Source organism: Jaculus jaculus, chromosome 18, assembly GCF_020740685.1.
Source record: "Jaculus jaculus isolate mJacJac1 chromosome 18, mJacJac1.mat.Y.cur, whole genome shotgun sequence".
Classification (NCBI taxonomy): domain Eukaryota; kingdom Metazoa; phylum Chordata; class Mammalia; order Rodentia; family Dipodidae; genus Jaculus; species Jaculus jaculus.
In genome coordinates this window covers 55,221,154-55,236,075 of record NC_059119.1, presented here as the reverse complement: position 1 = coordinate 55,236,075, position 14,922 = coordinate 55,221,154, and the positions used below count along the sequence as shown (strand labels likewise).

General features: G+C 44.2%; 1 protein-coding gene across 3 annotated transcripts in view; it reads left to right on the top strand.

Annotated features, from left to right (window-relative positions):
• Vit (vitrin) overlaps window positions 1-14,922 on the top strand; it is a 140,723-nt gene that overhangs the window by 40,083 nt on the left and 85,718 nt on the right. For all 3 annotated transcript variants that reach the window (XM_045137834.1, XM_045137836.1, XM_004660100.2), the window contains exon 3: window positions 1,420-1,485. In XM_045137834.1, coding sequence (XP_044993769.1) covers window positions 1,420-1,485 — 66 coding nt within the window. The remainder of the gene's footprint in view (window positions 1-1,419; window positions 1,486-14,922) is intronic.

Below are 14,922 nucleotides of genomic sequence, written 5' to 3'. Positions count from 1 at the left end.
TCACCACTCTAGGGTAGGCATGATAGGGGAATGCCTGGAAAGGAAGGAAAAGGATGGAGACTGAGGAGCATTTTCAAAGAAACAAAAGCTGCTTTTCTGTCTACTGGGAGAATTATGGAGGAATGCAGAAATGAGCATTTGCATACATTGCCAGTGAAAACAAATGCTATGAGAAATTGTTACAATATATTCGAAATTTTAAGTAGCCATACATTTTAGACAAGATATTCTATTTGGAAATTTATTTTAAGGGAATAATGATGAATCTAAGCAAAGACGGAGCTATTGATATTAAATGGAGTATCAATTAAATTATGATACACCCATATAGTACAATACTTTGCAGGCAGTTAAAATTATTGCGGGAAGAGCACTTAATGTCAAGAAAAAATGTTGGTATAAATATTGTTTTCAGAAGTACGAGTATGATCTAAGGTTTGTTTTAAAGAACCTATATGAGTGCTTACAAATATACATATGGAAAAGTCTAAAAAATATATTTGTTATGTGCACCCATATTTCTTATATTACTTTTTACACTTTTTAGGATTACGCATTACTTTTATAATAAGAAAATCCATCAACAGTTTTTTAACTTTTTATTGACAACTTCCACATATATAGACAATATATCATGATAATAGTCCCCTCATACCACTCTCCCTTTTCCCCCACCTGAACATTATTTATTAAAAGACAAAACTCAAGTTCATCTTAAGTGCTTGAAAAGAAACAGGGAAATGTGACTGTAAGCTTAAAAGGATAAAGAGTCCCCACACCCTCACTGGTGGCTGGATTCCCAAAGACAGACCTTGCCAAGTGTTGCAACTGGAAGTTCGGCTCCTATTTCTGGACACAGAACCAGGGCCGTTAGAATTCGCCACCTTGGACCCTTTGCAGACATTGTGAGTCTTTCTTTCTCCTCCCCCAACCCTTCCTCCTTTTTTCAGACAGCCTCTCTACTGAAGCTGTTTACATATCCCTCCATTCAGCCCACACACAAACCACACACACACACACACACACAGAAACCACACACACACCATATACAGTTCCATGGATATTGGCAAGTTGGCCATTTTAGAAGTCTTCTGTGAAACAGAGGAAAGGACACAAGAGTGTGGGTGTCCATTCTACCTCTACCCTTCATTCCTGGGACCAAGCAAAGCAGTCGGTTGTCTCCAGGATCAATGGGGCAGTATGGAAAGGCAGCCAAATGAGAACAAATATCCAAGAGACTGAGAATATACGCAAACGGAACATCTCACTTCCCCAAGATTAACAGAAGACAAGATTAGTTTCATCAGTGAAAATATTTTATGCACAATCAAAGCAAATATGGGGGGGGTGCAAAAAAAGAAAAAATTCCTTTAGGCTAAATAGTATTAATTAGATTTTATGTCCATTTTCTTCACATAGTTTTGCTGGTGACTGGAATACATTCAAATAAAGAAGTGTCAAAGAAGATGAAAAGACCCAAATTCAGTAAGTAAACCCATAATTCCTTGCTGGTATATGGTTTGTATCTCCCCTGTTGATAATTGTTCCAGAGAATGTGTGATATATGTTTGGCATGGGTTTTTTGTTTCTATCTCAGTTGCTTTGTACTCAAACTAGTGATGAGTCTTATTCACTATCCATCTTATTCCAGAACGCATTTGACATAACAGTCCTGATTCTAGGGGCTAGAGAGATGGCTTACCTGCTAAGGCATTTGCTTGTGAAGCCTAGGGACCCAGATTTGATTGCCCAATACCCATGTAAGCTAGTATAAGGTGGTCCATGCATCTGGATTTCGTTTGCAGTGGCTGGAGGCCCTGGTGTGTCCATTCATATTCATTCTCTCTCTCTCTCTCTCTCTCTCTCTCTCTCTCTCTCTCTCTCTCCCTATTCTCTTTCTCTTTCAAATAAATACATAAAAATGAAATATATTTTTTTTATTTTAAAGTCCTGATTTTAAAGTAAAATGCACACGGTTCCACTGCACTAGACAAAAATGAAAAGAAAAAGAAAGAAATCAAAATGCACACAGAGAACAGAGCCAAGCAACCCTAAGTCTCCAGGGCTCATGTGGAATAGGTAGCTCCCTGCCAATGAAGTAGTCAGTCCGCTAGCTCAAAGGTCCAACAAAGCCAGCTGCCTTCAGCATGGTTTGGGGACAGGATAGAGGACAGGAAAAGCCAGGGGAAAACAAGAAGGGAAGAGATCCTTACCCTTATCTCCAATCCCAGTCTGGTTTACTTCTCCACCAGCTACAATGTCAACACAGTGGATAAAACCAAAAGCCTGATAAAGTCCCCACTCCTTTTCTGAGAGCTATCTCAGACAAGAGCCTGGAGTCAGCCAATGAACCATGCTTAAGTGTAAATTACATGATTTCTGAGTTTAACCTTACCAGCACCCCTCTCTCACCCATAAACCCAGACAATGCATTTCATTTAAAAAAAAAAAAAAAAAAAACAGGCTGGGTGTGGTGGCACACACCTTTAATCCCTACACTCAGGAGGCAGAGGTTGAAGGATCACCTAGAGTTTAAGACCACCCTGAGACTACACAGTGAATTCCAGGTCAGCCTGAGCTAGAGTAAGACCCTACCTTGAAAAGAAAAAGAAAACAAAACAAAACAACAAAAACTTACAATTTCATTTATGAAAGAAAATACTTTAAAAGAAATAAGCAAACCAGTTCATTTTAACTTCATATTTAAATTTTTCTTCTTCTTTTGAACCTGGTTGTAGAACATGTCTTTTAAATAGTCTAACCCCCCAAAACACAAAATCATATATAGTTTCTGTCAAGACAATTCAGAACAACTCTCCCTCATAAAGCCTATACCTATTCCTCGAATGCATATTGGCCTTTTCTTAGTGAACCCCAACTTTACTTCACGCTGACTCCCCTGAAATTCTTTGCCATAGTAAAAGCCAGGACTCTGGACACACATGCGTGGAGGTTTCCAGAAGGAGCTCCTCAGGCTGCAGAGCTGGCAGCCCTGGGCTATGTTTTCCACTCTTAATGACAGCCTGAGTTCAGAAGGTAACTCGCAGAAAACCACATGAAATTTCACCCTCAATCAGTGGAAAGAGGAAAAACAAGTCTCATTTTGGGTGGAATAGCAATTAAGATTAGATGGCAGGAAATCCAAAATACTTGTCACTTATATAAGATTGAAGTTTTTTTTTTTTTTTTTTTTTTTTCTCTCTCTCCCTTCTGGAAACACAGTCGGTCTGATTTTATGGAAATTCCACAACCTTTAGCCACCCAGAGTTTGAGGCTGTAGTTCTGACACGGTGGTGGTGGTGCCTCTCGTGGTCCGAACCCAGATATCTCATCTCCATTTCTCATTCCAGGCAGCAAAGGGGACAAAGAGCCCTCACTGGAATGGGGGCGGGTAAGAGGGGACACAAGAGTATAGCCTTATGGGAATATGAACAATCTGTAACAGAGTCACATATTGAAGTTCTCAATAAACTTATTTTGTTAATATTCTATTTATTTGAGAGAGAGAGAGAGAGAGAGGGCACCTCAGGGTCTTCTGCCACCACAAGTGAACTCCAGATATGCATGCCACTTTGTGCATCTAGCTATACATGGGCACAAGGGAAAAAAAAAACTTGGACCATCAGCCTTTAATGTCTGAGCAACCTTTTCAGCCACGTCAAAAATTTTAAAACCGGGGCTGGAGAGATGGCTTAGCGGTTAAGCACTTGCCTGTGAAGCCTAAGGACCCCGGTTCGAGGCTCGGCTCCCCAGGTCCCACGTTAGCCAGATGCACAAGGGGGCGCACGCGTCTGGAGTTCGTTTGCAGAGGCTGGAAGCCCTGGCGCGCCCATTCTCTCTCTCTCCCTCTGTCTGTCTTTCTCTCTGTGTCTGTCGCTCTCAAATAAATAAATACATAAATAAATAAATAAATAAATAAAATTTTAAAACCATATCAAAAAAGGAAATATTGCCAGGCGTGGTGGCGCACGCCTTTAATCCCAGCACTTGGGAGGCAAAGGTAGGAGGATTGCCATGAGTTCGAGGCCACCCTGAGAATACATAGTGAATTCCAGGTCAGCCTGGGCTAGAGTGAGAACGTACCTCGAAAAACCAAACAAACAAAAATAAAAGAAATATTCAAAGGTTGAATTTTTGGGTATTTTTAATGAATGATGTAGTTGCCATATCTGCATAGCATCACTTCATGACTTTAAACAATAAATGCCACTTATCACTTAAAAAAAAAACCAAAAGGTTAAATGCACCATTTCTTTTTAAGTAGCATTGGTCTGTAGGAAAGGAGGGAGGAAACTGTCTTGTTTTCAAATACCCACATGCCTCACTAAAAATAAGGGAAATTACTGGAAAAGACGGGAAGAATGGATCTTGAGAAATAACAACACAGGACATAGATGGAAAATTTACACTCCTGTATTGTGGGTACACTGGGATATCTGGATCCAAGTTTATAGGCTTTATGGAGGTTTATTAAAGACCATAAAATAAAGGCTTTCAACATTGTCAATGTTCTGTGAACTCCACAACCAAGGCTTTTTTTACAGGCATTAAATTTAAGTGTGTTGAAATCATCAACATTAATAATTTGAAAAAAAAAAAAGAAATTTACTTCACATAACCACACTTTTTTTTTTTTTTTTTGGCTTTTGTTCCTTAAAACCTTCCATGTGGGATTTCCTGTTGAAATGAGACCCAAGGGCATCCATCCACAGCCTCCTAGGCTGACATACTGAAAAGGAATCAGTTTATTTATTCCTGTCAGGACCAAGAACCAAGAAGACCAGCCCTTGGGCTCATGTGTGTTCAAAACAATGACTGGGCTACTACAAAGACACATGCACACCTAAGGATAGGCTCCTTTGGACTATTTCCAGAATCTTCATTAACTCGTGTAGAGAAATCATGCATGGTTCCATGATTACCATGACGACAGTTGTCAGTGACTGTGAAAGTCTGTGCTAAGTGACCCAGGGGCAAACTTCTTTGAGGGATCTCAGATGGATTGAATTTCTGATATGTTAAATTCTAGTTTTATTCTCAAAATCTCCTTTGCGATGCAGCACATTTAAATCAATAAATGCCTGAAGTATTTTCCTCTAATTAGAAACTCTGGCACAATCATTAAATAAGAGGGAGGAAGATACAATGAACGTAATAGGATATTCCCAAGCCAGGGAGATAATGTGATTCTTGACCTCAGGAGTATTCCAAATCATGACTTATAGCTTGAAGCCCAAGTAATTTTCATTTTTCCAATTCAGTGTTGTCTTCAGCTGGAGTGGGTGACTCATGACAGGGTGGGCGCAGCATTCATGCATTCAGCAACTATTTCTTAGGTGCCAGCCGAGTACCAGGCATGGAATACAATGGAAACTTCCTGCCTTCGCAGAGCACACGGCGTAGTCAGAAGGAAACACAAGACAATAGACAATTACCATGTATGTAGGTGCTAGGAAAAGGACCAATGATACTCCATGTATGAGTATGGAGAAGAAACTGTGTATGTGAGATGGTTTTCTAGACGAATGGGATGCCTTCACTGAGAACACCCAAACAGGGAGAGAAAAACATATGACCCTCCAAGCCTGAAAAGTTAAACTAATTAGTTAGCCAGACATGGTGGCCCAGACCTGTCATCCCAGCATTTGGGAGACTGAGGCAGGAGGATCATGAGCTCAAATCCAACCTGGGCTACGTAGCAAGATGCTGTCTGAAAACTCCCCCGCAAAAGAAACAAAAATCAGTTGACTTTGGTTGAGATACTGAACACGAATTGAAGGTGCTCAGGACAGTGGAGAGTTAGCTGGCGCGGGGTTCGGAAGGATCTCCCTCCTGGGTGTGGGAATCTGGACTTCATCAGGAGGCGATGGGCAGTCTCTCGATGCAGGTTATTTTGATTGCAATTAGCAGAAATCCAAGCCCGATTTGCTTAAGCAGAAAAGAGGATTTGGGCAGGACGTGGGATAGTTCACAGAGACCAAGGCAGGAAGCGCAGCTGCGAGTCCCTGGGACTGGCTCCCAGATGGGAAGGCCGCAGGAGGCTAGAAGAGGCAAGACCTCTGCTTGTCTCCGCACACCTGCATTGCCTGTCTCTTCATAGCCCCCCCTCCCCCCGGCCGTCCCCACCCCACTACTGTCAATCTCTCTCTTGGTCCCAAAACACTGGATGAGAGAATCTAATGGCATCAGCGCACTTCGGCTGGATCTATCCACATGAGAGGAGTTTGGTCCTGAGAGCAGAGGAAAGTGGGCAAGATTGTTTTAGGAGCAATCTGGCTGACCACAACAGAGCAGAGCTGGTGAACGAGAAGGGATTCGGGTTGATATGCGTACACAGGCAACGTGAACGTGTCTATGAAGCAAGCAGAGTTTCGCACGTATCCAGAAGTGACAGTGGATGGCAATTACATGGCACGTCTTCCAGAGAGGAAAAAAAAAAAAAAGATGTGGTTGTATTCATCTTCTGTGTGCTAAGAGATCCCTGAGCTCATTTTAGGGGTATTTTGGCATCCCAGGGTCCAAGCAGGCACTATAAAATCAGGTCAGCCTTTCGCTGATCTGTAATGTCTTTGAGACGACACCTTCCATACTCTCAGAGTGGGGAGAGCAGGCTCCCCCCTCCACATCACAACAATGAAATGCCGACCATCTTCTCCTACAACTGACTATCTCAAAGGAAGCCACCAAAAGATTTTAAAAACAAAGTGAAGTGATAAAACCAGGGCCATAACCAAATCACACAGGTATGAAATTAGTGGTTCTCAAACTGTGGTTCCCTGATCAGAAACATCAGCATCATCTGGGACCTTTGGTCTGACCCACCCCAGACCTCCAGAGTCAGAAATTAGAGGGGTGCCCCAGCCTTCTATGGTTTGAGAAGCCCCCAAGTGGTTCTGATATGCTACAAACGTTTGAGAACCAAAATCAGTGCTGTTCACAGATATGAATGTGAGATCACCTGGATGGGTCCTCTGAAAAGTCCTCTCTTCTCTCCTGGAACCCCTCAAATTTCATCAGGGTTAGTCTTCACAACCCAAAAGACTAGAGTTGGACACTCAGGGAGGAGGCAAATTGGCAGCGTCGGTCAGCCAACAATCCTGGACCCATTCTAGATCCACAAGGAATTGTACTAGACTCTGGAAGATCACATGCTCAGGACATGATGCCACCACTTAGCAAAGCCAGGATTGGAAACTGTGCTGGATGGACATGGTTGAATACGGAGTTTGTTGCCTGGACTCAGTTTGGGGGGTGGAGGGGTTGGAAGAGCAAGAGCTGGCCAGATGGAATGTGCAGGACACAGACAAAGGCAACAAGCTTGAGCATTTTCCTGCGTCTTGACCTGAGAATAATGGCACGCAGTGAATCTCTATTCTACCTACTCATAAGGATGGCATTGCTCAGAAACCTGCCTTTTCTCTCTACTGTCCCCTACTCTGCCATTTCTTTCTCTTGTCCCCCTTTTTTAAAATTTTTTTGTTTATTTTTATTTATTTATTTGAGAGCGACAGACAGAGAGAGAAAGCGGCAGAGAGAGAGAGAGAGAACGGGCGCGCCAGGGCTTCCAGCCACTGCAAACGAACTCCAGACGTGTGCACCCCCTTGTGCATCTGGCTAAAGTGGGTCTTGGGGAATTGAGCCTCGAACCAGGCTCCTTAAGCTTCACAGGCAAGCACTTAACCACTAAGCCATCTCTCCAGCCCTCTTGTCCTCTTTTTCTTATTTCTGCCCTTTTGGTCTGTTCATGACACCCAGGGGTCCTGGAGGACATTACTTAGCTCCACTGGGGCCTGTTAAACCTAGAAGGTAGCACCGAGAGCTTGCTTGAAATAATTTAACAGGGAGGTTTTGTAAAGACGGTGGAAGAGCTGGAGCAAGCAACAGTACAATTCTCACAGTGACTCCCCAAGCTCATGGGTGACCCTTCATTCCAAGCCAATGCTTGGTGTCCTTGCTAGAAGTTGTCGTTGCTACAGTTTCATTCTGCCGCCACACTTGGCTTATTGCATGGTTTCATTTTCTAAATCAAATTAAGTCTGACTCCAAACCAGCAGTCATGGAGTATGGAGAGTTTGGAATTCATAGTCCATATTTATAGGAGCCTTCTTTATCCCTACTCATGCCCATGAAAGATTTACCTAGTCTAGAAGAGTCAGAGAGATCACCCAAGCGGCTTAGCGTCCAAGCGCCTATGTATTAGGCATTTTCCTCATCACTGTGACCAAACACGTGACAAGAAACAACTTTAGGTAAGAAGGCTTCGTTTTGGCTCACCATTTAGAGAGAGACAGTCCGTCATGGTGGGGCTGGGAGGGAGTTGGTCACATTAAATCCATAGTCAGAAAGCAGCAGAGGATGAACAGTAAATGGAGAAGGGCTATAAAACCCACCCTCGCCCACAGTGACCCAGTTCCTCCAGAAAGTGCCAACCTTCTAAAGATTCCCCAACCTTCCCGGACATACCACTAACAGAACCAAGTGTTCAAAGCATGCAAGCTTATGGGGAAGTGTTTGGCTCCTCAGCCACAGCACCCTGTTATTTTTGCAAGTGGGCAACTCCACTACTTTCTATCATGGTATCTTGGCATAGATGGAGAAACCTGTAGGTAAAATTTCACTCTAAGACGCATCCTCTGGGTGCTGGTCTTGAGGTATGCTTCTCCCAGATAGCCGCTAACAATGGAGACATTTTCCTGCCTGCCACCACTTGCCCACTTCCATGTGCCCAGTTCCAGAGCATCATTTTTCTCTGCAGTACCTTTCGGCTCTAAGAACCCCTAAAGCAAGGAGATTTAGCGATTACAATTCCCAAAGCCAAGAAGGAAGTTTATCTTTCAGGACTCTGCCTCCTGCCTTGCAACCTTGAGCTTCAGAGACAACAGAACACAAAAGGCTGGCCACCTTCTTTTAATGGTAGAAAGGACAAAAAAAGTACATTGAGCATTAGCATGTTAATGGCCATTTAGTCAGTTCCACATTTCTGGGATGAACATTCAAACCAGACACAGTTTATGGGAGGAAGGGACTTGTCAGTTCAAGCTTACAGATCCAGGGAAAGTTCCATCAAATGTCAGAAGAAGCTGGCTTCCATTCATAAACCCAGGCACAGAGACACCATCAAACAGCCAGCCCCACAAGCAAACGCAGCCAGAGCTCAAAACCTGTCTGCACACCTTTAGGCTGGAATTCAGATCTGCCCCCAGTGACACATCACACACACACACACACACACACACACACCACTAGGCAGAAGTCAGCCTGTTAGGGCTGCAAACTCAATGTTAATAAACACTCGAGTCTATGAGGGACATACATTCAAATTACCACAAATGACTTAATAACTTAAATTTCTGCATATAGTCCAAGGTAAAGTTTACTTTGCTGTACTAACACTTTCTTTCAGAGGTAACTTTTGGAGGCTCTCATTTTCATGGTATGTTTCCAATCTATAAATATAACCCTATACAGAGGCAGCTTAGTGGCAAGTTTAGTCAGTGTAAACCGACCCAAGCACTTTCTAACGAATTACCAAAATGTGGCTGCATTTCTCTTGCTTGTTCTACAAATACCGACAGAACTGTCATAGGTTTTAAGGACTAACTTCATTTGTGTGTCGGTTACATTCTGAGCAAGCCTACTTATTCTTCAACTCACGAACATTTCAGTCCATACTATAGTAAACATGTCCGTGCTTTCACACAAATTATGTCTCAAAAGACTCTTTTACCCTTTACTTCAGAAGAATACCCGTGTGGAGGGAGAACAACTTTTAAGTGGCAAAATCTCATCAGCAGCTTTTCCACACATGAAGGGTCCTCAGAGAGCTCTAGAAGCAATGGCCTGAGTCCAAAGCAGTACCAGGAGGGACAGCATCACATGGTGAGAGCTATGTCAATGAGGGCCACGCAATGCACTATTGATTATCCGATCCAGAAGGCCCTGACATCAGTATGTGTCTTGAATAAGATAAGAATGTGTCCTTCTTGGGCTGGAGAGCTGGCTTAGCAGTTAAGGCACTTGCCTGAGAAGCCTAAGGGCCCAGCTTCAGCTCCCCAGTACCCATGTAAGCCAGACGCACATGGTGGCACATGTGTCTGGAGTTCGTTTGCAGTGGCTAGAGGCCTTGGCAGGCCCGTTCTCTCTCTCTCATAAATTAAATAAATAAATAAATTTAATTAATTTTTTTAAATTTTTGTTAACATTTTCCATGATCATAAAGAAATATCCCATGGTAATACCCTCCCTCCCCCCACCACTTTCCCCTTTGAAATTCCATTCTCCATCATACTACTAATTAAATATTTTTAATGTACCCTTCTCCCTTCAGAAAATAATTTTGCTAAAGGAAGTCTCCTGCTCCCAATTCCTAAACCCAGCACACACATAAAATAGATTAGATGAGCCAGGTGTCTTGGCGCACGCCTTTAATCCCAGCACTCGGGGTCCAGAGGTAGGAGAATTCCCGTGAGTTCAATGCCACCCTGAGACTCTGCAGTGAATTCCAGGTCAGCCTGGGCTAGGGTGAGACCCTACCTCAAAAAAAAAAAAAGGTTAGCCATCTCCTGTGCGTGCCACACTCCCTCTGAGTTGTACTGCATACTGTTGACAGGAGACAGAAATTGGCTAGGCAGTCAGGGTAACAGAACCCCAAAAGTAATGGTTTCATATTCCTTCACTAAAAGCAGGAAATGACACAAGGCTTGCAGGAACCCGGATGCTACACGCTCCAGGAAAGATGTCTACATTAAGTTTGTATCCTTCCTAGAGGACAGAAACTCTGATCCACACCTAAGACGACTGGCAAAGCTGCAAACTCTGGTCTCTGTCGATAGTAACCTGCCAGCCTGGTCCTCCTCACATAGCCACTCCCCATGAAACATCCAGAACTGAGTACCCAGGTGGGCTTCTCAAACCCCTCTTGTCTCCCTGGGCAAGAGCTCCACCTTGCTGCCTTCCCTTGTGTTCTAGACTTAAGCCCCATTCTCTTCATCCTCCTAAGCCTTTAAACCATATTAAAATCTTTCTGGGGCTGGAGAGATGGCTTAGTGGATAAGTGCTTGCCTGTGAAGCCTAAGGACCCCGGTTCGAGGCTCGGCTCCCCAGGTCCCACGTTAGCCAGATGCACAAGGGGGCGCACGCGTCTGGAGTTCGTTTGCAGAGGCTGGAAGCCCTGGTGCGCCCATTCTCTCTCTCTCCCTCTATCTGTCTTTCTGTCTGTGTCTGTCGCTCTCAAATAAATAAATAAAAATTTTTAAAAAAAGATTAAAATCTTTCTGAACCTCATCCTCCGGTCGATGGACTTCATTCTCTGAGTGCAAAGGACAAGGATCCAGGAACACCTCCAAATTATTGGTGCTTTGCTGTACAAGGACCCACTATTCTAAGAGCATTTTTATACACAGCGTCTTCCCAACAATAGCAAAAAAGACTAAAAAGCTATAATCAGTGTCCATTAGGTAACTGTTGGATGAATGGATAGACAAATTAAGAAAAACAAAAACCCCCTAGGAAACAGCGAAATGTCGTAAAGGCTGCAGAAGGGTTCTGCAGGTAGGAGTCATGGTGGATCCACAAACAACCTGCAAACCAGGGCATGAAAAGCAAGTAGAGCTTTACAGGCAGAAGTGGTCCGGGAGCTGGGCAGTTTCACTGAGCTGGCTTTATTGGGGCTCAAGTGTGGAGTGAGAGCGGCAAAGTGAGGGGCGAGGTGGGTTCTGATTGTAGGAAAGACCCTGGAGAGGCCACTGGAGCCGGTCAGGGAGCCACCAGGCAATGCTGCCTTGATGAGCTGTCTTCCTTAGCAGTGGCCAGTGCGTGGGGCCTCCTGAGGGGCTGTGAGCAGGGCACTTGCGTGATGGAGACAAGAAGTGTCAAGCTAGGGCTGGAGAGATGGCGTAGCGGTTAAGCGCTTGCCTGTGAAGCCTAAGGACCCCGGTTCGAGGCTCGATTCCCCAGGACCCACGTTAGCCAGATGCACAAGGGGGCGCACGCATCTGGAATTCGTCTGCAGTGGCTGGAAGCCCTGGCGTGCCCATTCTTTCTCTCTCTCTCTCTCTCTCTCTCTCTCTCTCCCCCTCTTTCTCTGTCTGTCGCGTTCAAATAAATAAATAAAAATAAACCAAAAAATTTTTTTAAAAGGGCTGGAGAGATAGCTTAGCGGTTAAGCGCTTGCCTGTGAAGCCTAAGGACCCTGGTTCGAGGCTCGGTTCCCCAGGACCCACTTTAGCCAGATGCACAAGGGGGCGCATGCATCTGGAGTTTGTTCGCGGTGGCTGGAGGCCCTGGCGCGCCCATTCGCTCTCTCTCTCTCTCTGCCTTTCTCTCTGTGTCTGTCTCTCTCAAATAGATAAATTTTAAAAAAAATTAAAAAAAAAAGAAGTGTCAAGCTAAACAAGATGTTCTTTACCAGCAGTCAACACCACACTCAAATATTTCCATTGCATTGAAGCCTGTTGAAATGGGCTTTGTTTGGGGTGAAATGCCAAGTCTTTAATTGGCACACTGACTGCAATCAGTTAACCTTAATACTTTGTAAGGCGTGGACAGACTTGCAGGTCCCCAAGTGCCCTGCTTTTGGCATGAAGAAGCCATTGTTCTGGGACATGGTGATTTTAATTTAGTGCATTGGGCACTGATGAAGGAAAATACAGCTCTCTGATAGGAGGATTTGGTGTAGAAAGCATGTGGCTTCCAGGCAGGATCGCATGTAGCAACTTGTAAGTTGCCACAATATTCAAGTTCAATATTTGATGACTTCTTGGACTGCTAGTGCCAAGGCCATTGTATTCTCCATGAAGATCACTACGTATGAGCTTTCCAAGATTATGAAAAGGGGAAATTATATTCTTAGCCTTCCTTGTGAAATATGGGTGAGAGAGGACTGTGTTACAGAGTTTCAACTGAGTAAATTCTACCATAGTCGATGCCTAGAAATAACAAGGAAACAATACTGCAAGAGTTGCCTTGCAGGGAATTTGGGGTGCACGCATCTGGAGTTCGTTTGCAGTGGCTGGAAGCCCTGGCGTGTCCATTCTCTCTTTCTCTCTACCTGTTTCTCTCTCTGTCTGTTGCTCTCAAATAAATAAGAATAAACAACAACAACAACAAAAACTAAAATGGTTTAGGGTTTGTTTTTTTTTTTAATTTTTTATTTATTTATTTATTTGAGAGTGACAGACACAGAGAGAAACACAGATAGAGGGAGAGAGAGAGAATGGGCGCGCCAGGGCTTCCAGCCTCTGCAAACAAACTCCAGACGCATGCGCCCCCTTGTGCATCTGGCTAATGTGGGACCTGGGGAACCAAGCCTCGAACCGGGGTCCTTAGGCTTCACAGGCAAGCGCTTAACCGCTAAGCCATCTCTCCAGCCCAGGGTTTGTTTTTTGAGTCAAAATTTGAGCAGCCATTTAAAAGCTGTGTTGCTACAGGTCATTATTGTCATCATTGTCCTCACACAACATGAAAAGGCATCTTCTCAGTCCAGTGGGAATCAGTGAATAGGGGCTGAAGGGATGGCTTAGCGGTTAAGGCATTTGCCTGCAAAGCCAAAGGACCCAGGTTCAATTCCACAGGACCCACATTAGCCAGATGCACAAGGGGGGTGCATGCGTCTGGAGCTCATTTACAGTGGCTGGTAGCCCTGGTGTGCCCATTCTCTCCCTCTCCCTCTCTCTCTCTCTCTCTCTCTCTCTCCCCCCGTCCTTTCTCTGTCAAGTAAATAAATAAATAAATAAATAAATAAATAAATATTTTTAAAAAGAATCAGTGAATAAATCTATGTTTGTGGACTTTCTGAAGTGTTTAAAGCTTGAACACAATGTTAGCTGCTGAGAAAAGTACTTTTCCCTAGGTTTGTCTTTATGAGGCCGTATCCATTTCATGGGCCACGTTTTCTCCAACTGTTGTGTAGATCCTTCTTGTGAACTTTCGCGTGACCAAGAGAAAATTTTCTATTTTTTTTCCTTTTTCTTTCTTTCTTTCTTTTTTTTTTTTTTTTTTTTTTTTTTTGAGATAGGGTTTCACTCTAGCTCAGGCTGACCTGGAATTCACTACATAGTCTCAGGGTGGCCTCGAACTCACGGTGGTCCTCCTACCTCTGCCTCCCAAGTGCTGGGATTAAACGCGTGCACCACCACGCCTGGCAAGAAATATTTCTCGAGCCTACACTGCTGCACACTCCCTTGACAAAGGCTGAGCCAGACAAGAGTGTAGTGTGGCGTTAAAATCAGACATATTCCAGTTCAGTCCCATCACTGGTCCGCTGTACTTGCACATTCCAATGTTAGGTTAGCCTCCGTGATTCCTCAGGTGTCAGGTTAAATCTGTGTAAAAACCAATTCCGGGGCTGGAGAGATGGTTTAGCAGTTAAGGCACTTGCCTGCAAAGCCAGAGGACCCAAGTTTGATTCCCCAGGACCCACCGCCAGATGCACAAGGGGGCGCACGCATCTGGAGTTTATTTGTGGTGGCTGGAGGCCCTGGTATGCCCATGCGCTCACTCACTCTCTCTCAAATAAATAAAAATAGAATACTGTTGCAGTCTGGTTCACATTGCTGGTAGAAATCACCCAACCAAGAGCAGCTTCTGGGAAAAAAAAGATTTATTTTGGCTTACAGCCTTGAGGGGAAGCTCCACGATGGCAGGGGAAAACAACGGCATGAGCAGAAGGTGGACATCACTCCCTGGCCCACATAAGGTGGACCACAGCAACAGGAGGGTGTGACAAACACTGGCAAGGGGAAACTGGCTTGAATACCCATAAGCCCGCCCCCAACAATACACTCCCTCCAGGAGGCGTTAATTCCCAAATCTCCATCAGCTGGGAACCCAGCATTCAGAACACCTAAGTTTATGGGGGACACCTGAATCTAACCACCACAAATACTAATAAAAACCAATGCTGTATCCTCTAAACAACAAGTC